The sequence below is a fragment of the Sycon ciliatum genome, chromosome 8 (genome assembly GCF_964019385.1).
Source record: "Sycon ciliatum chromosome 8, ocSycCili1.1, whole genome shotgun sequence".
In the NCBI taxonomy this organism is placed as follows: Eukaryota; Metazoa; Porifera; class Calcarea; order Leucosolenida; family Sycettidae; genus Sycon; species Sycon ciliatum.
In genome coordinates, this window is record NC_088650.1 from 2,149,195 (window position 1) to 2,170,253 (window position 21,059).

At 47.6% G+C, this 21,059-nt stretch overlaps 1 protein-coding gene and 2 long non-coding RNA genes across 3 annotated transcripts; 1 reads left to right on the forward strand and 2 right to left on the reverse strand.

Moving 5' to 3' along the window:
* Window positions 1-2,372: 2,372 nt before the first annotated feature.
* On the forward strand, window positions 2,373-5,299 carry LOC135822997 (uncharacterized). The gene has a single exon (XM_065335833.1). The coding sequence runs from the start codon at window positions 2,373-2,375 to the stop codon at window positions 4,065-4,067; it is 1,695 nt and encodes a 564-aa protein (XP_065191905.1). The 3' UTR covers window positions 4,068-5,299.
* Window positions 5,300-9,125: 3,826 nt separating this feature from the next.
* Window positions 9,126-12,186, reverse strand: LOC135823395 (uncharacterized). Its single transcript, XR_010554694.1, has 4 exons — window positions 11,809-12,186; window positions 11,186-11,349; window positions 10,778-10,831; window positions 9,126-9,264 (listed from the first exon to the last, which is right to left on the reverse strand). It is a non-coding gene; the product is annotated as an uncharacterized LOC135823395 (long non-coding RNA).
* A 5,438-nt stretch (window positions 12,187-17,624) lies between these two features.
* Window positions 17,625-20,685, reverse strand: LOC135823446 (uncharacterized). The gene is made up of 4 exons (XR_010554708.1): window positions 20,308-20,685; window positions 19,685-19,848; window positions 19,277-19,330; window positions 17,625-17,763 (listed from the first exon to the last, which is right to left on the reverse strand). It is a non-coding gene; the product is annotated as an uncharacterized LOC135823446 (long non-coding RNA).
* Window positions 20,686-21,059: the final 374 nt, after the last annotated feature.

Below are 21,059 nucleotides of genomic sequence, written 5' to 3' on the forward strand. Positions count from 1 at the left end.
GTTGAGCAATAGAGAAAAATGGGGAGAATATAGCAATGATAAAAAAGGCGAATGCATTCAGGCGGTAGGTGGGAGCAGTGAGACACGAGGTAGCCAACAGCTTTACTGACTTTGCTACAGATATAGTCGACATGTCTACTAAACGATAAGTCTGAGTCAATGACCAAACCAAGATGTTTGTGTTGTTTTACCACTGTGAGGTCTGTGAGGGATCCGGGAAGAGTGAATGCATAGGTTGGCTCTGAGTTCGGCAGGAATAATATCTCAGTCTTGGCGATATTAGGTCTTAGTCTCCAGGTAGTCATCCACTGATGGACTTCGTTGATACCACGCTGGAGACTGTCTCGCAGCCTGTCTAGACACTCATTGAACCGGAGCAGTGCAGTATCGTCAGCAAATAAGGACACACCTTCAACATGACTGGGAAGATCATTTATATACACTAGGAAAAGGAGGGGCCCTAGGATGGATCCCTGGGGCACTCCGGACAGAACAGGTTAAGCATCTGAGAGTGTTCCACCTACAAAGACAACTTGCGTTCTGTCGGATAGGTAGTCTGTAATCCACTCCAGCGCTGAGTCACACACACCGAAAACTTTGGAAAGATTAGAGAGGTTTTGCAGAGCGAACGTTCGCAATGATTTTCGCGTTCCGGGTTGCGAAAACTATTGCGAACGTTCGCGCGAAATTTGTGTTTTGCATGTTTTTCGCTCCCAGGAATTTTCGCGTGCACTCGCTTGTTTGAGAAGTGGTCTTCATCCGATTATTTTGTTGTTGCGAGTGACGGCGCCCTGAGTCATGGCCTGAGACGAGAGCTCTTTGACTACCTTGTCCATGGCCGGAGACTCACAGACAAACGGGTTGGCTTGTGCCGTAATCTGGCGCATCAACACCTGAAATTCAGAAAGGCATCGCGTGTTGGTGTAACCGACTCTGAGCAGTGAGAAGACGAGCAGGCAGGAGATCGGGGATGGTTCCGGAGATGAAGCAACACGGGCTGCCACAAGTATAGGAAAGCAAGCACCCGCCGCCAAGCCATGAGTAGAGATGAAGCACAAACATGAGGATTGAGGGTGGCTCACCGCGCACGAACAGTCCACAAAGAGCGAACATTACTGCGAACGTTTGCATGTTTCTTGCTCCAAGAAAATTTCGTGTGTACGAGTACTCGCTTGTTTTTGAGAAGTGTTCTCCATCCGATTATTTGTTTGTTGCGAGTGGCGGCACGCGCACCAGGTACCCTGAGTCACGGCCTGAGACGAGAGCTCTTTGACTACGTTGTCCATGGCCGGAGACCCACAGACAAACGGGCCGGGTTGGCTTGTGCCGTAACCTTGCGCATCAACACTTGAGATTCAAAAAGGCATCGTTGATGTAACCGATTCTGAGCAGTGAGAAGACGAGCAAGCAGGAGATCGGAGATGGTTCTGGAGATGAAACAACACGGGCTGCCAAAAGTATCGGAAAGCTAGCACTCGCGGACCAAGCCAAGACTGCAAGAGTAGAGATCCAGCACAAACTTGAAGATTGAGGGTCGCTCATGTCCGTGCACCAGGCTGACCAGCGGTCCACAAAGAGCGAAAATTACTGCGAAAGTTTGTTTCGCGTTTCCTGCAACTTTCGCGTTCAAAACTGCGAACGTTCGCACGAAGTTTCGCTTTTCGTGACGTCAAACGAAAATTCGCGCGAACGTTCGCTCTGCAAAACCTCTCTTTTAGCAAGTAATTCACGGTGCCACACGGTGTCGAAAGCTTTCTCGAGGTCGAAAAAGCACAATGGCAACTGTGCTGGAATACTCCATCTCTGCAGTAGTGCATTTGTACTTGCATGAATCTGTAGCCTTACACAGTGTGTAGTATGTCACGCATGACCGCATGACTAAATCCAGTGTGCATTGATACCCTTTGCCGCTGGCTCCAGTACGGTGGGTCAGTTTTCGCACTCCTTTGTTATTCCCGCACCTGTCACTGCACTGCCCTTCCTCCATGACCCGGAGCTGTTGCGAGCGCTCATGTTTCCTTTGCGTCTCCTTCGGAGCGCTTTCCTGCTCTCCGTGTCTCTTTGCATCGCTGCACTTTGGCTGGCGCTGTTTGCAAGCAGTTCTTTTATATTCACAGGTTCCGTGCTTTATTCGGGAGATGTAGAGTTAGACCTACGAGAGGTAGAGTGAGTTTAGAGTTTGCCCGCGCTGCTTGTAATTGTTGTTTCGCAGCTCAGAGTTTGGCTTGCATTTTCAGAGTTTCGTGGTTCACAGATGTCCCTCGTTCTTCACAGTATATCAGTTTGTTCTCAACAGTGAGATTCAGTACCAGAGTGTAACATAGTGGTCCAATTCGAGCCGGATCTCTCTTCGTCGTTCTTCACCTTCAGTCATGAGTCAGGATCGAAGGATAAGCTCGAGGGCGACGAAAGGGAGAAAACCGAGCAGGTACAGGTCGTTAGAAGATGCCAGTGTTCAGGTCAGTCCAGAGCAGAGCGTAGCCATACGAGAGAGGAAACGCGCTGAGGCTGAGCTGAAAGCAGCTAGAGCGATCGCAGAGTTACAGTTGGAAGTGACTAGGAAACAACTTCAGCTGGAGCAGGCCCAGGCAGATGAGGAGCTTGCTCTCCGAGCCCCAGGACGCTCACCGGTACCGGTACCCAGTGGCGCTGTTGGCAGTGTTGTATCAGAAAGCGAGGTACTTAGTAGAACGAGAAGAAGTGCTCCAAGTCCACAACGACGACGTGATTGTATGTCAGACAGTGGTTTGCCTGGACAGTGGGAGCTGAGTAGAGCTCGCGGTAGTTTGTTGCAGAAACAGCTCACTATCCCAGAGAGGGGGTTGAGTAGCAGCAGCAGTGCAGAGCCAGCTTCTACTACTAGTTCTAGTTCTTCCAGTGCAGTGGTTCTGAAAGTGACACAGCTACAGGCAATCTTGGTGACAGGTACTAGGTCTGACCACCAAAGCTTGTCGTTTCATGGAGGTCCTTCCCCTGGTGCACTGTATGCTGCACAGTCAAGTACACCTGCACGCTTGAGCGCACTAGTGAGTGCACCAGTGTCTGTGGGTCAGAGTTTACCAGCACCAGTGAGTGCACAGGCAGCAGCACCAGTGAGTACGAGTGCACAGGCAGCAGCACCAGTGAGTGCACCAGCACCAGTGAGTGCACAGGCAGCAGCACCAGTGAGTGCCCCAGCACAAGTGAGTGCCCCAGCACCAGTGAGTGCCCCAGCACCAGTGAGTGCCCCAGCACCAGTGAGTGCCCCAGCACCAGTGAGTGCCCCAGCACCAGTGAGTGCCCCAGCACCAGTGAGTGCCCCAGCACCAGTGAGTGCACAGGCAGCAGCACCAGTGAGTGCACAGGCAGCAGCACCAGTGAGTGCACAGGCAGCAGCACCAGTGAGTGCACAGGCAGCAGCACCAGTGAGTGCACAGGCAGCAGCACCAGTGAGTGCACCAGCACCAGTAAGTGCACCAGCACCAGTGAGTGCACCAGCACCAGTGAGTGCACCAGCACCAGTGAGTGCACCAGCACCAGTGAGTGCACCAGCACCAGTGAGTGCACCAGCACCAGCACCAGTGAGTGCACCAGCACCAGAGAGTGCACAGGCACCAGCATTACCCAGGGGTACTACTACTAGTAGGAGCAGACTCACGGCTAAGACAACCAGGACTGCATTGGCAGGGATGCCTGCACCAGCACCAGTGAATGTACCTGCTATGTCCATATTGTCTGGGCAACCTCCTGCAGTGGCTAGTACGTCAGTGCCTGTAGAGCGAAGGTTCACTAAGCTGAAAAGCAAACAGCCAATGGAGTCCCAGCCTCGAGTGACGCAGGCACCCACACTGGATCCAGCAGCTCCTGCGTTTCGTCCCTACCAGGCGCCGCCCAGCCACACCTACCAGAGCCAGTATGGTCACGCATTTCCAGCTGCCAGCTTCTTCCACGTCAAGCCACTGGGGCTGCCGAAGTTTTCTGGAATACCTGGAGACTACGACCGATGGAGGCAGCACTTCAGGCATGTAGTGGAAGAAGACGCACTCACTTCAAAGACCTACAAGCTGGTTCAGCTGAGTGAACGCTGATGAGCACCCGAGCAGAGATCCCCGCAAGCGTTGGCTATACGTGCAACGGCTGGTAGCTGACGTGTGGAAGAGATGGCTGGAAGAGTTCGTCCCGCTACTGAATGTTCGACGCAAGTGGCAACAGAAGGGCAAGAATGTTGCAGTGGGCGACATTGTGCTGAGCCTGACGTCGGCAACTCCTCGGGGCACCTGGCCTATGGGCAGAGTATCAGCAGTGTTTCCTGGTCCTGACAAGTTAGTCCGTGTGGTCCACGTCACCGTAGGCGGCAAAGTCTACCGCCAATCTATTCACCACCTTGTCCCCTTGCTGGATGCAGATCAGTAAGACCGTGATGTTATAGCCAGAGAAACTGTGGTGTAATTCATGATAACACGTTAGCAATGTTCTTTGCTTTTGCTCAGTATCTTAGCATAGTAGTTGTACTCACTCGTTGGCGCATTTTACCCGCCACTCCTGAGTGAAGGGGGATATGTGCTGGAATACTCCATCTCTGCAGTAGTGCATTTGTACTTGCATGAATCTGTAGCCTTACACAGTGTGTAGTATGTCACGCATGACCGCATGACTAAATCCAGTGTGCATTGATACCCTTTGCCGCTGGCTCCAGTACGGTGGGTCAGTTTTCGCACTCCTTTGTTATTCCCGCACCTGTCACTGCACTGCCCTTCCTCCATGACCCGGAGCTGTTGCGAGCGCTCATGTTTCCTTTGCGTCTCCTTCGGAGCGCTTTCCTGCTCTCCGTGTCTCTTTGCATCGCTGCACTTTGGCTGGCGCTGTTTGCAAGCAGTTCTTTTATATTCACAGGTTCCGTGCTTTATTCGGGAGTTGTAGAGTTAGACCTACGAGAGGTAGAGTGGGTTTAGAGTTTGCCCGCGCTGCTTGTAATTGTTGTTTCGCAGCTCAGAGTTTGGCTTGCATTTTCAGAGTTTCGTGGTTCACAGATGTCCCTCGTTCTTCACAGTATATCAGTTTGTTCTCAACAGTGAGATTCAGTACCAGAGTGTAACAGCAACTTTCCGCCCCATATGACGATGGTCGGCAATGTTTTGGATCAGCTTGGTGAGCTGTAGAGCGGTCGAGTCACCACGACGAAACCCAGATTGCGCGGGATCCAGAGCAGGAGAAATATGATTATACAATTGATTGAAGAAGAGCCGTTCGCAAAGTTTGGAAATACAGGACAGGAGGGAAATTGGGCGATAGTTACTAGCTTGAGATTTGCTGCCTTTGCACTTGTAAATAGGCACAATTTTAGCCAGTTTCCAGTCAGTAGGGAACTTGCCTGTGGTAAAGGAGAGGTTAAATAGGCGGCTAAGTGGAAAAGAAATCGCAGGAGCTAGCTTCTTTATCATATTGTTCGTGATACCGTCTAGCCCTGGCGCTTTCCCAGATTTCAGGTTTGAGATGGCTTTACGAACATCTGCTGTAGTGATATGAACGCGGGTGAATTGGCGAGTAAGACGAGTGTCATATTGGAGAGGGGGTATTACTAAACGTGGGTCATCAGGCACCGCGACAGAGGTAAACTGCTTGTTGAGGATGGTTGCTTTTTGGAAGCTGTCGGACACCAGCAGCCCATCAGGGCTTGCAATGTCAGGGATGCCAGGTTTTACTTTGGGCGATCGCTGACTGCGGACAAACTGGTGAAGCGTAGTGCTGCCTGAGGTAAGTGTTGTTTTGATAGAACGAATGTACTGGCGGTGGCACCAGCGGGAGAGATGTCTCACCTGGTTCCGCTGTGCCTTATATGCTGATAGGTTGTAGTCCGTAGGGAATTTCTTGGAGAGGCTGAATAGGTCACGCTTCAACTTGATAGCCTTGCGTAGTTCAGTGGAAACCCATGGATGATATTTGCGTGTAGACCCTGGGGTTGAGGGAGTTCGATTTGGTTTGCGGGAGCTATGAAGGGGAACATACTTGGACAGCACAGTCTGCAGGACACTGTGCAGGTTACTAAGTGCACTGTCCACGCCTGAGGATATTAATGAGTTCCAAGGTACTGAGTCTAAGTCTGCATTGACCGCCTCCCACACAGCAGGTGTGACGTGTCGGAGATCGAAAGACAAAGGGTTAGGCTCCTGAGCTTGAGACGTTATTTCGCGGGGAGACTGAGGCAGGGGGATGTCGAACTGGCAGTACACAATGGCATGGTCTGAGGCGCCCAGAGGGCAGTCAGTTTCGACGCAAGACGAGAGATTGGCACGGTTACTAAATACCAAATCCAAGCAGGCTTGGACACCAGAGGGTGACGTGTATGTACATGTGTTGACGAGTTGGTGAAGACCAAATGGACTGAGCGTGCGATACAATTCAGCACCGGCAGTATTGGTGGAATCTGTCGAACACCATGACGTGTGCTTGCTGTTAAAATCACCTGTCAAGATAACGTGAGAAGATGAAAGAGGAAGAGTAAGCATGAAGGCTTGCTGTTGATCTTGGACACACTGACCTGAATACCTGCAGCATGAGTGATGGTTGATCATGATCGTAGTGACCAGCTGTTGCTTAGCAACTGATTGTATTGGTTACCATGACTACGTAGTGCTGGTGACTAGGGTAGTGAGTGATGGAGAGGTTGATGGTGTGGTTGTCATGGTATTGACTAGACATAGCCTACCTATCAGATGATCTGACGTGTGCACAGCACATACTTACACCTTGTAGTTGTAAGAAGAATGAGACCCCGATGACGCAGGGCAGTGCATGCTTTAAAGCTTGTGTTCATAATTATGTGCTAGATTTTATGGCGCACTATCCAGTGGCTAGAGCGTGTTAGCGCCGCATGAACACCTGCCAGCTGGCAGCTTGATTACACTAATCAATCACGCAGATTCACGTAGCTAATACAGAGGTTTTGCAGAGCGAACGTTCGCAATGATTTTCGCGTTCCGGGTTGCGAAAATCATTGCGAACGTTCGCGCGAAATTTGTGTTTTGCATGTTTTTCGCTCCAAGAAATTTTCGCGTGCACTCGCTTGTTTGAGAAGTACATACAGTGAGTGGTCTTCACCCGATTATTTTGTTGTTGCGTGTGGTGGCACCCTGAGTCACCGCCTTTGCGCAAGGAGGGGGCTAATCTTCTCGCAGAAAAGGGGGAAAAGGGGAGAAAAAGGGGGAAAAAGAGGGGGAAAAGAAGAGCGGGAAATTGAAAAAGAGGGGGTAAAGAATGGCGGGAAAAGGAAAAAGAGGGGGAAAAGGATGGCGGGAAGAGTCCACCGTTTGAATGTCCATACATCTAAAGTGAGGCTATTTCCAGGCTCTGCACAAGTACACATCCACCACGGCCTCTCGCAGCCTCCTCCTTTTCCTCCATCCCCCCCCCCCCCCATCACACACAATGTGCCGATTATCCTAATGTCAACTATCCAAATGATTAATTATCCAAAATAATTGCTTGCATTTAATTGAGGGGTAGAAGATGAGTTTCAAGTTGTTGATTTTCGTCGATCGGGGCACCATTGAAGCGATTCACAAGATGTATTACAACAGGTTTGAGTCAAAATGTGTAATAATAGTGTCATTAATTTAGAGGGGCACGAGTGCACCAAGTTCCTGTTGCACTGCTGAAGAGAATGAAAATGATGAAAACATGCTGAAATATGCATGATTTAGATAGATGTGTGACTGCTCTCTTATCCGAACATTCTTCTCATCTGAACCCTCTGGAGACAGCCCGCGTCCCGAGGGGTGGGGATAATCGGCACTCTCCTGTACATCTAATTCTATTCTTAAATTATATACATATTGGAGAGCTCTTTCTGCTGCCGGGAATGAGAAAACACATCCCAGGTAAGGATACGCCCCTCAAGGAAACACAGCTGGTGGATTCCAACAGTCAGGGGCGTCGCACACGGTACGGTCACTACGGTATTGACCGTACCACTTTTTGCCCCAGATACCCGTGAGTCAACAAAATACACTGATCTGGGGTATAAAATTCCAAAATTTTTGGCTCAGCCACCACTCCCCCAAGAGTCAATTGTACTTCAGATGGCTGACCGTACCACACTAAGATACCTTCCGACGCCCCTGACAGTAGTATGAAACTCATACACAATCAATTAGAAATACTTTGGAGAATAAACCTTTGTTGGTGAAACAAAGTTGGGCGAGAGTATGATGTTCAAGTAAAACAATACTAAAGTGCCGTAACGTGAAGAAAGGAACGTAGCGCACAAGTTAACGAGAGAGCTTGGAAGCTCAGGGCCCTACGCTATGCTTTTTTGCCTTGATGACCTAGACAACAAAAAAGCATAGGGATGTTATAAATTCTTTAATTTAAAGACATAACCTGGGATTCGAACCCGCGCTATTGCGCGCCCTGCATGCACCCCCCGATACGCTTCGCATACATACTAATTCTTCCAAGTTGCTTCACATTGTGATCTTGCATTTGAACTAGTATTTGAATATGCATTGTGGCCAGCCGTCTTTGATGGCACGGTACGGTAGGGGATAGGTACGGGACAGGTACGATCGAGGGTAATACGACAAATAGGGCTTTCAAACGCAAGATCATAACGTGAAGCAACTTGGAAGAATGGGTATGAATGCGAAGTGTATGGGGGAATGCATGTAGGGCGATAGTGCGGGTTCGAATCCCAGCACATGCCTGAAAAAATAGGAGAATTGAAAAATTTATAACGTCCCTATGCTTTTTTTTGCCGTCAGATACGGATAGCGCCAGGCGTGACACAAACAAACAAACACACAAACAAACACACAAATACCAAATTAAAGCTGTGTGGACCCTAGCTAGCGCCAGACGTTACTGAAGTAACGTCTTCTGCATAGCTACGGGAATGAAGATAAATTCACATACAGAACACAATATGCCCAGATGTGGAAATTTAAGTCAAGATTAGCAGAATATACACACATGCAAACACACACACACACACAAGCGTGTGCACACAAACGCAAACACACACACACACTGTTGGCTGCTATAATGCGATGGCAGCCTAGACAGAGGAAACAAAGTTTACACAAACAAATTCCTACTCTTTCTCTTTCTTTGTATTCTTCTTCTTCCTCATATTCAATTCAAGGCAGGCTCTTCTATTTTTTTTGCTTCGGCCAACCTCGTTTTGGGATCTTACCCACTTTATTGGGGCAGTACAGGTACCCTGAACCTGAGAGTGTCCTTCTGATGTCATCGCTCTCCTACATTTTCTGCACGTCTATATTATTCTTTCTACGAGGACAGCAGAAGGACATAAACAAAGACATCCACACCATTTTTAAGATTGCATCTTCCAAAGAACACATAAAAAAGCAAATTCTACACGCCAAGCATCGGTTCACGCCGTAACAAATCTCCACGCCATGAAAAATTCGATCGAATGCCTGGTGGGAGATGCTTTTTAAAAGGCTTGCATACATTTTTCACAAAAGACATTGTTGTGGCTGCCACCGGATTCGTACAAGAATATGTCAACTTCTAATCAAGGACTGTAATAAGTTCTGCCTTACGTATTAAAGGGGAAGTCTGCTGAATTTTTTTAATTTCAGGACCCGTAGAGTTTGGGGCGCTGAGTCGAATGTTCTTTTCCGAGGAGGCTGCGGTCCATGGTTCGTCAGATACGCCCAATCGAAAATGAGCACGCAGTCTACCTGATCCAGGTGATAAGGTCACAGTGTGCAGCCAGGTAGCCACACCATCTATTTGTGTGCAAAATGGCCAATATTCGAAACGCGTTCGATTTGAGAACCATCTGTCGCAGCTTCTTCGGACCAAGAGCATTCGACTCACTGTTACAAGCCCTACGTACCCTGTTATTTTCAGCTCGGCAAAATTTGAGGATACCCCGTTTTCAGCCGTTTCCGAGTGGGGCTTTTTACATCCGCTGGCTTCTGCGTGCATGCCATAGTCAACAAACATACGGAACACTACACTACAGTACTGCCGGGCACCGAAGAACGGGGTCAGGGTTCTAGCCTAGCCCGTTCTTATTTTTAGCGAACACAGCAGTTTCGTTCATATTCGATGGTACAGTCTTACATGTACATTTATGCAGAGTTATACGTCTGAGTGTACATCACGTTTCTACCTAGACCGTTCTTAAAAAATGGCGAAATTATAGCCTGGCCGTTCATCGGCGGTCCGTTCTTCGGCGCCCGGCGGTAGTAGTAGTACATGACTACACCCGCATTGCTGTGCTAGCGCTACGCGAGTCGTGTGGCAGATCTAAATGTACAAGAGACTAGTCAATACACGGACGTGTCATGTACTGCACCCGGTATGTAGTTAGAGAAGGTGTGCTCCTCCGGGCCGGTGATTGTGCTTTGAGAAAGAAATATTTTAGTTTTCCGCTTGGAAGAGTCCAGCCTCATTTATGCTACAACGATGAGTCCACAACCGTGACAAGCGACAAAACCGCGAACAGCTCCCGGACCTAAAACGTTCAGATCCCGAAGTGTTGTGAGCCTTGAATCGAAGAGTCGTGTCCGTGGTTCCAAGAACCTGCATTGTATATCCAATCGAGCAGCATCTGAGCTATGTTTGCACCAAAAATCGTGAAATTTTCCACTGTATCATGGAAATGCCACACCCTGCAGTCCCACTGTTACCATATTTTACCGGTATAAGTCGACTTATTGAATTGAATTCAGTGGAAACAGGAATTTCGGATAATTGACCGTTTGGACAGTTGACATTCGGATAATCGGCATTCTACTGTGATCCTAGTGCATGCAATGAAACATACTTGACTGTTGGGAGTCTTGCTGCGTCAGTGCAAATTGGCAGTTAATGCTAGAAGCTGCAGTGAACAACATCACAAATAGAAAATATAGAAAAGCAAATACAACTGAACTTTGATACTGGAAATTACAGATCTGCTGCCCGCATCCACATGTCCATATTCTACATGTGCGATTGATCCTGCAAGATCTTCACTGCCCGTCTAATTGAGGATGGCACCCCGAATAGAGCGGACCGCTTCTAAACCAATCAAAGACCCAGGTTGTTATACTCCAGCAACCGGGCAAAGACCTGTCACCCATCCATGACCCCATCAGCCCATCTCCTTATACTCACATTTTGGTGTAGTAGTTGAGCACCTGTCCTTCCTTCATCAAGTGGATATCCTAAGCATGTGACCATGGTGACTTACCGCTGGTATATCTCTGCACTTCCATCTTGACTGGTTGTCAAGTCACCTTCCGGAGAGGTAGAGTGGATGGTAGGGTCAGTGCAGTCCTGGCCACGCCATGAGAAAGAAGACATTTTCCCATCAGGAGAAGGCCAACATCCTCCCTCTGGGTAGTGCCTTGATACCTGCAGTGCAGTGCAGTAACATTAAACTGCAATTGAAACTGTCTCCATGCCATTGTGAAGCCCAGTTCACATTCGACGGGGCGCAACGGGACGCGACATAAGGATCAACGGGAAACGCCGGGACGGTCACCCCGTCACGGACTGTGCCTTATGACTCGCACCATTCGCTGTTGAACATCGCAAAGACTGGAGCATGTCGTGTCGTACGAATTGTACAAGATTTTACAGCTCACCCCAGCCGTCACAGGCCCTTACGTCCCGTACCGTCAGCGTTGCGTCGAAATAGAACTAGGCTTTAGAAAGATTACGTGTTGGTATGTGCTCCTACTTACACACACATATACAAAAGGTATATAAAGAGAAAGCATGATCCACCCCATCATTGACACCAACAGCCCGGCACAAGAGCAGCAGCACCTGCATTCTATTAACCCAAAGTTCATCTGCGAATGTACTCACAGAGTCGTCTCCTTTATTGTGCCCGACCTTGGAAGAAAACAACACAGCAACGTAGTGTTGGTTTCGGTGAGGGCTTCTACGTTCACATGAACATACAGAAAAGCACAATATATTTCCAAACAGACGCCAACTAGTATAACCAAACAGCAACGACAACACCACAAAGACCTAACAGTCTCTTGAGCACAAAGTGTCTGGGATAAAAAAAGAGCAGAAGTTCACCATTGACACTGGTATTATAAAACTTTCTACAACTGCTGCAGAGGCAGCAGCAGGGTTCTAGTGCCCGGACCCAAAGCTCATCTGAGAATTTTCGCCATTGATACAAAGCAACGACCATGGTAGCAACAGAGAGTAACAGCAGCAGCCGTTTGAGCAGCAGTATCAGCAGTCTCCAGCTTCAAGGGAGTGACCTAGCAAATTTCACGGTAACGTGAAAGGTGCAACTGCACTCTTTCCGGCACCAAATATGCCATGCTGTCCCCCGCTGCAAAATAGAGGACAACTCTCAACTGTCGCCAACACCTTGGCCCAGAGGGAGTCTTTCCTTGGACGTTCGCCCCGGCCAAAGAAGGTCAAAACCCAAGTGGTGTAATCATGTATCTGCTTCTCCAATCGAGACACTGGCAAGGCTTGTATAGGCATGATAAATTGATAATACTGTATGCATATAACAAAGGCAAACTTACATACGCACAAACTCACGTCCATGCACATGTGCACGGACGGTGTCGTTGGCGTACACACACACACACACACACACACACACACACACACACACACACGCGCGCCCATGCCCGCGCATGCACAGAACAAAGGCATGTGCAAAGGAGCATACTCACAAAAGCACAGGACAGGCACACGACTGATCTACGGATGTATCACGACATTGAAGGAACGGAGCTTGCAGCAAGCCTTCACCCTCTGGAGATTCCTGAAATACATAAATACATGTCAGCAGTAAATAGTTGCAGCATAAACATTTCCACGGGGACTGTGCAGCTTCACTAACCTTAACTTCAGTCTCCCCAGAATGCAGCAATCAGACAACGGCTAAGAAGAGGTGCAGGAAATTTGAACAACTGTTTCAAAAGCAGTCCTCCAAGCCTTCTGCACCAACAGGTGATTCAGTTCGTGCTCTTATACCATCCTGGCAGGTAGAGACATTTTCTAATAACACAGAGAGCACAATCATCAAGGTGGGCAAATCCTCAAGAGAGAGTGCACCCTAACTTACACTACAAATCATTTACTGGACACTACTGGACAGAGCGTCCAGTCCATTCAGTCCAGGGGAGAAGAGGCAAAGGCATAGGGCTCCTGAGAAGATGAAAGGGCAACACATTATCATTACTACATTAATTTTATTATTGGGGGCAGACGTCTTCTCTGTAAAATATGAGGACGAAAGGCACATCAGTACTCACATCCCTGCTCATATCACTGCTCATCCATGTCCTCTACGAGGGCAATGCATTTAGGGCTGAAACAAGTATACAGATAACTCGCAAACCGATCGTTTTAAGAGCGCAATCGATAATCGTTAGTGTTCACTTTGAAAGCGAATGCAAACGATTTCTTATGCATGCATACCAGTGGCAGTATTCTAGCCCTTGCACTCCATCCAATTGTGGATACGAGTGCAATCGTGTACTTTCAAGCGCAGTAATATTGATGCGTGGCTATGAAAGAGATCGGGAGTCAAGACTGTATCTTTTCGATTGATTCGTTGGGGAAGTTGGTGATAAGAGCTTCAAGCCAAAGGGTGACGACAAGCCTGATTCTTCGTTCTAGAAACAACATGAACTCCTCTAGTTCATATTGATAAAGCCTAGTTCACATTCGACGGGACGCGGCGTAAGGATCGATGGGAAGCTACAGAACGGTCTGACGGCGTCCAATGTGAACACCAGGAACGGGAACGCAACCATACTACCGTACGGATCGGGAAGCGACGGGAAGTGTTGGATCAGTTCAACTTTTCATACCGTAGACGGGCATAGACGGAGACGCAAGCGTACAAAACGGCTGCATTTTGAGTGTGAACAGGAGGTGGCGTCGTGCGCCGTCCACTCCCGATTCGTACTAGGAAATTTTTAGGATTTCGAACACTGCGCTTCCCATGATAACTCGCAGAATGGCTAACACGACTTGAGTTGAATTTTAGCAAGATAAGATCTCATGTCACTTATGGTATTTAGGGATAGTTTAGGAGAATGACAGATGAACTGTTTTATCATTTCCTAGGGCTACTATTCGAATGGCACAACTTTCAGGGCTACTTTTTTGTCTCCATGAAAAACTGGTATTGTGAACTTGATTTCGCTTCATTCAAGGAGATATAATTGAAAAGAAGTCCCGAAAAACAAGAAATTAGGTCCGAAAGTCACCCCGTCACGGACTGTGCCTTATGACTCGCGCCGTTCGCTGGAGAACATCGCAACGACTGCAGCATGTCGTGTCGTACGAATCGTAAAAGATTTTACAGCTCACCCCAACCGTCCCGACAGGCCCTTACGTCCTGTACCGTCAGTGTTACGTCGAATGTGAACTAGGCTTTAGACCAGTCAGATGTCTACAGGTGTCGACACAATTGCCTGAAATGTTTACAGAATACCAAACACTGAGCGGTAGCCTGGGTATATTTAGAGTGTTTGACTGGTGGCCACAGCTAATGTAGCAAAGGCATCATGGAATTTCTTCATAGTCTTGTGTTCGAGGTGCACGACTACAGCCGGAAAGAATCTATAATTATGAACCAACAATTATAATTCTTTGTCACTGCTCACGCACCATTTAGCTTCGAGTTGTACCTTCTGCTGTGTAGCGCAGAACACAAGCTCGGAGAGATCTTTGCGGCTGCATGTCGCCTTTGCTGGGCGACATTCTATACGGATAACTGCACACAACGTTGACAAATTCTTCACTTGTGTAGTTCGTAGTGCTACTGGTGATCTCAATGTCTCAGTACTCATACTCCTTGTCAGTTTTGTGCTAGATTGTGCACGTCTGACTATTCGAAATCTGGTTTAGTTGGTGGACTCGATTGCATAGCTTGTGCCCACATTTTTCTATGTTACAATTATATTCATCGCTAAAGAGATTGGTTGATCGCTTGGAGTTATTGAATGATTGTTTCAGCCCTAATTTATTTTCACCCTGGCCACAGCACTAGGCGAAATTCTCTGACACGGCCTTTACCTGCATCCACTGCTCTTTTGCATCACGACGAAGGACATGCTGGGGTTCTCTCTGAGCAGAGGAAAGTAGCCATCGCCACCACCACCATCACCATTCACCGACAATACTAGAGAGACTATTTTCCCCGTCGTGGGTACTTCCAATAAAGTAATTCCACTTACATAGTATCATAGGTACCGTCAGCGGCGCCACCATGTTCCCAACAGTGTATTCCTATCGTGGGTACTTCCACGGGCAATAAATTCGGCTCGTGCTGTCACTCGCAAGCCATCAAATAACGCTATCCCTCCCTTGCGCGAATTGCCTCTGCAAACAAAATTATTTCAATGATTGGACTCAGTTCTTTTCGCTCGTGCTCGCGTGGTACATGGTCGCGTGCGCCCCATCTACGCCCATACATTGTTTCATCTTGTTTCATCTTGTTTCATTCGCGGCCCATCTAGGCCCGTACTTCGAGTTTCATTTGGTTTCATCTTGTTTCATCTTGTTTCATTTTGTTTCATTTCGTTTCATCTCGGCCCCATCTGCGCTCGTACTTGGCGTTTCATCTTGTTTCATCTCGTTTCATCTCGTTTCATCTGTTTCATCTGGGGGGAAGACGGGCCCGTCAACCTTGCGCAAGGAGGGGGCTAATCTTCTCGCAGAAAAGGGGGAAAAGGGGAGAAAAAGGGGGAAAAAGAGGGGGAAAAGAAGAGCGGGAAATTGAAAAAGAGGGGGTAAAGAATGGCGGGAAAAGGAAAAAGAGGGGGAAAAGGATGGCGGGAAGAGTCCACCGTTTGAATGTCCATACATCTAAAGTGAGGCTATTTCCAGGCTCTGCACAAGTACACATCCACCACGGCCTCTCGCAGCCTCCTCCTTTTCCTCCATCCCCCCCCCCCCCCCCATCACACACAATGTGCCGATTATCCTAATGTCAACTATCCAAATGATTAATTATCCAAAATAATTGCTTGCATTTAATTGAGGGGTAGAAGATGAGTTTCAAGTTGTTGATTTTCGTCGATCGGGGCACCATTGAAGCGATTCACAAGATGTATTACAACAGGTTTGAGTCAAAATGTGTAATAATAGTGTCATTAATTTAGAGGGGCACGAGTGCACCAAGTTCCTGTTGCACTGCTGAAGAGAATGAAAATGATGAAAACATGCTGAAATATGCATGATTTAGATAGATGTGTGACTGCTCTCTTATCCGAACATTCTTCTCATCTGAACCCTCTGGAGACAGCCCGCGTCCCGAGGGGTGGGGATAATCGGCACTCTCCTGTACATCTAATTCTATTCTTAAATTATATACATATTGGAGAGCTCTTTCTGCTGCCGGGAATGAGAAAACACATCCCAGGTAAGGATACGCCCCTCAAGGAAACACAGCTGGTGGATTCCAACAGTCAGGGGCGTCGCACACGGTACGGTCACTACGGTATTGACCGTACCACTTTTTGCCCCAGATACCCGTGAGTCAACAAAATACACTGATCTGGGGTATAAAATTCCAAAATTTTTGGCTCAGCCACCACTCCCCCAAGAGTCAATTGTACTTCAGATGGCTGACCGTACCACACTAAGATACCTTCCGACGCCCCTGACAGTAGTATGAAACTCATACACAATCAATTAGAAATACTTTGGAGAATAAACCTTTGTTGGTGAAACAAAGTTGGGCGAGAGTATGATGTTCAAGTAAAACAATACTAAAGTGCCGTAACGTGAAGAAAGGAACGTAGCGCACAAGTTAACGAGAGAGCTTGGAAGCTCAGGGCCCTACGCTATGCTTTTTTGCCTTGATGACCTAGACAACAAAAAAGCATAGGGATGTTATAAATTCTTTAATTTAAAGACATAACCTGGGATTCGAACCCGCGCTATTGCGCGCCCTGCATGCACCCCCCGATACGCTTCGCATACATACTAATTCTTCCAAGTTGCTTCACATTGTGATCTTGCATTTGAACTAGTATTTGAATATGCATTGTGGCCAGCCGTCTTTGATGGCACGGTACGGTAGGGGATAGGTACGGGACAGGTACGATCGAGGGTAATACGACAAATAGGGCTTTCAAACGCAAGATCATAACGTGAAGCAACTTGGAAGAATGGGTATGAATGCGAAGTGTATGGGGGAATGCATGTAGGGCGATAGTGCGGGTTCGAATCCCAGCACATGCCTGAAAAAATAGGAGAATTGAAAAATTTATAACGTCCCTATGCTTTTTTTTGCCGTCAGATACGGATAGCGCCAGGCGTGACACAAACAAACAAACACACAAACAAACACACAAATACCAAATTAAAGCTGTGTGGACCCTAGCTAGCGCCAGACGTTACTGAAGTAACGTCTTCTGCATAGCTACGGGAATGAAGATAAATTCACATACAGAACACAATATGCCCAGATGTGGAAATTTAAGTCAAGATTAGCAGAATATACACACATGCAAACACACACACACACAAGCGTGTGCACACAAACGCAAACACACACACACACTGTTGGCTGCTATAATGCGATGGCAGCCTAGACAGAGGAAACAAAGTTTACACAAACAAATTCCTACTCTTTCTCTTTCTTTGTATTCTTCTTCTTCCTCATATTCAATTCAAGGCAGGCTCTTCTATTTTTTTTGCTTCGGCCAACCTCGTTTTGGGATCTTACCCACTTTATTGGGGCAGTACAGGTACCCTGAACCTGAGAGTGTCCTTCTGATGTCATCGCTCTCCTACATTTTCTGCACGTCTATATTATTCTTTCTACGAGGACAGCAGAAGGACATAAACAAAGACATCCACACCATTTTTAAGATTGCATCTTCCAAAGAACACATAAAAAAGCAAATTCTACACGCCAAGCATCGGTTCACGCCGTAACAAATCTCCACGCCATGAAAAATTCGATCGAATGCCTGGTGGGAGATGCTTTTTAAAAGGCTTGCATACATTTTTCACAAAAGACATTGTTGTGGCTGCCACCGGATTCGTACAAGAATATGTCAACTTCTAATCAAGGACTGTAATAAGTTCTGCCTTACGTATTAAAGGGGAAGTCTGCTGAATTTTTTTAATTTCAGGACCCGTAGAGTTTGGGGCGCTGAGTCGAATGTTCTTTTCCGAGGAGGCTGCGGTCCATGGTTCGTCAGATACGCCCAATCGAAAATGAGCACGCAGTCTACCTGATCCAGGTGATAAGGTCACAGTGTGCAGCCAGGTAGCCACACCATCTATTTGTGTGCAAAATGGCCAATATTCGAAACGCGTTCGATTTGAGAACCATCTGTCGCAGCTTCTTCGGACCAAGAGCATTCGACTCACTGTTACAAGCCCTACGTACCCTGTTATTTTCAGCTCGGCAAAATTTGAGGATACCCCGTTTTCAGCCGTTTCCGAGTGGGGCTTTTTACATCCGCTGGCTTCTGCGTGCATGCCATAGTCAACAAACATACGGAACACTACACTACAGTACTGCCGGGCACCGAAGAACGGGGTCAGGGTTCTAGCCTAGCCCGTTCTTATTTTTAGCGAACACAGCAGTTTCGTTCATATTCGATGGTACAGTCTTACATGTACATTTATGCAGAGTTATACGTCTGAGTGTACATCACGTTTCTACCTAGACCGTTCTTAAAAAATGGCGAAATTATAGCCTGGCCGTTCATCGGCGGTCCGTTCTTCGGCGCCCGGCGGTAGTAGTAGTACATGACTACACCCGCATTGCTGTGCTAGCGCTACGCGAGTCGTGTGGCAGATCTAAATGTACAAGAGACTAGTCAATACACGGACGTGTCATGTACTGCACCCGGTATGTAGTTAGAGAAGGTGTGCTCCTCCGGGCCGGTGATTGTGCTTTGAGAAAGAAATATTTTAGTTTTCCGCTTGGAAGAGTCCAGCCTCATTTATGCTACAACGATGAGTCCACAACCGTGACAAGCGACAAAACCGCGAACAGCTCCCGGACCTAAAACGTTCAGATCCCGAAGTGTTGTGAGCCTTGAATCGAAGAGTCGTGTCCGTGGTTCCAAGAACCTGCATTGTATATCCAATCGAGCAGCATCTGAGCTATGTTTGCACCAAAAATCGTGAAATTTTCCACTGTATCATGGAAATGCCACACCCTGCAGTCCCACTGTTACCATATTTTACCGGTATAAGTCGACTTATTGAATTGAATTCAGTGGAAACAGGAATTTCGGATAATTGACCGTTTGGACAGTTGACATTCGGATAATCGGCATTCTACTGTGATCCTAGTGCATGCAATGAAACATACTTGACTGTTGGGAGTCTTGCTGCGTCAGTGCAAATTGGCAGTTAATGCTAGAAGCTGCAGTGAACAACATCACAAATAGAAAATATAGAAAAGCAAATACAACTGAACTTTGATACTGGAAATTACAGATCTGCTGCCCGCATCCACATGTCCATATTCTACATGTGCGATTGATCCTGCAAGATCTTCACTGCCCGTCTAATTGAGGATGGCACCCCGAATAGAGCGGACCGCTTCTAAACCAATCAAAGACCCAGGTTGTTATACTCCAGCAACCGGGCAAAGACCTGTCACCCATCCATGACCCCATCAGCCCATCTCCTTATACTCACATTTTGGTGTAGTAGTTGAGCACCTGTCCTTCCTTCATCAAGTGGATATCCTAAGCATGTGACCATGGTGACTTACCGCTGGTATATCTCTGCACTTCCATCTTGACTGGTTGTCAAGTCACCTTCCGGAGAGGTAGAGTGGATGGTAGGGTCAGTGCAGTCCTGGCCACGCCATGAGAAAGAAGACATTTTCCCATCAGGAGAAGGCCAACATCCTCCCTCTGGGTAGTGCCTTGATACCTGCAGTGCAGTGCAGTAACATTAAACTGCAATTGAAACTGTCTCCATGCCATTGTGAAGCCCAGTTCACATTCGACGGGGCGCAACGGGACGCGACATAAGGATCAACGGGAAACGCCGGGACGGTCACCCCGTCACGGACTGTGCCTTATGACTCGCACCATTCGCTGTTGAACATCGCAAAGACTGGAGCATGTCGTGTCGTACGAATTGTACAAGATTTTACAGCTCACCCCAGCCGTCACAGGCCCTTACGTCCCGTACCGTCAGCGTTGCGTCGAAATAGAACTAGGCTTTAGAAAGATTACGTGTTGGTATGTGCTCCTACTTACACACACATATACAAAAGGTATATAAAGAGAAAGCATGATCCACCCCATCATTGACACCAACAGCCCGGCACAAGAGCAGCAGCACCTGCATTCTATTAACCCAAAGTTCATCTGCGAATGTACTCACAGAGTCGTCTCCTTTATTGTGCCCGACCTTGGAAGAAAACAACACAGCAACGTAGTGTTGGTTTCGGTGAGGGCTTCTACGTTCACATGAACATACAGAAAAGCACAATATATTTCCAAACAGACGCCAACTAGTATAACCAAACAGCAACGACAACACCACAAAGACCTAACAGTCTCTTGAGCACAAAGTGTCTGGGATAAAAAAAGAGCAGAAGTTCACCATTGACACTGGTATTATAAAACTTTCTACAACTGCTGCAGAGGCAGCAGCAGGGTTCTAGTGCCCGGACCCAAAGCTCATCTGAGAATTTTCGCCATTGATACAAAGCAACGACCATGGTAGCAACAGAGAGTAACAGCAGCAGCCGTTTGAGCAGCAGTATCAGCAGTCTCCAGCTTCAAGGGAGTGACCTAGCAAATTTCACGGTAACGTGAAAGGTGCAACTGCACTCTTTCCGGCACCAAATATGCCATGCTGTCCCCCGCTGCAAAATAGAGGACAACTCTCAACTGTCGCCAACACCTTGGCCCAGAGGGAGTCTTTCCTTGGACGTTCGCCCCGGCCAAAGAAGGTCAAAACCCAAGTGGTGTAATCATGTATCTGCTTCTCCAATCGAGACACTGGCAAGGCTTGTATAGGCATGATAAATTGATAATACTGTATGCATATAACAAAGGCAAACTTACATACGCACAAACTCACGTCCATGCACATGTGCACGGACGGTGTCGTTGGCGTACACACACACA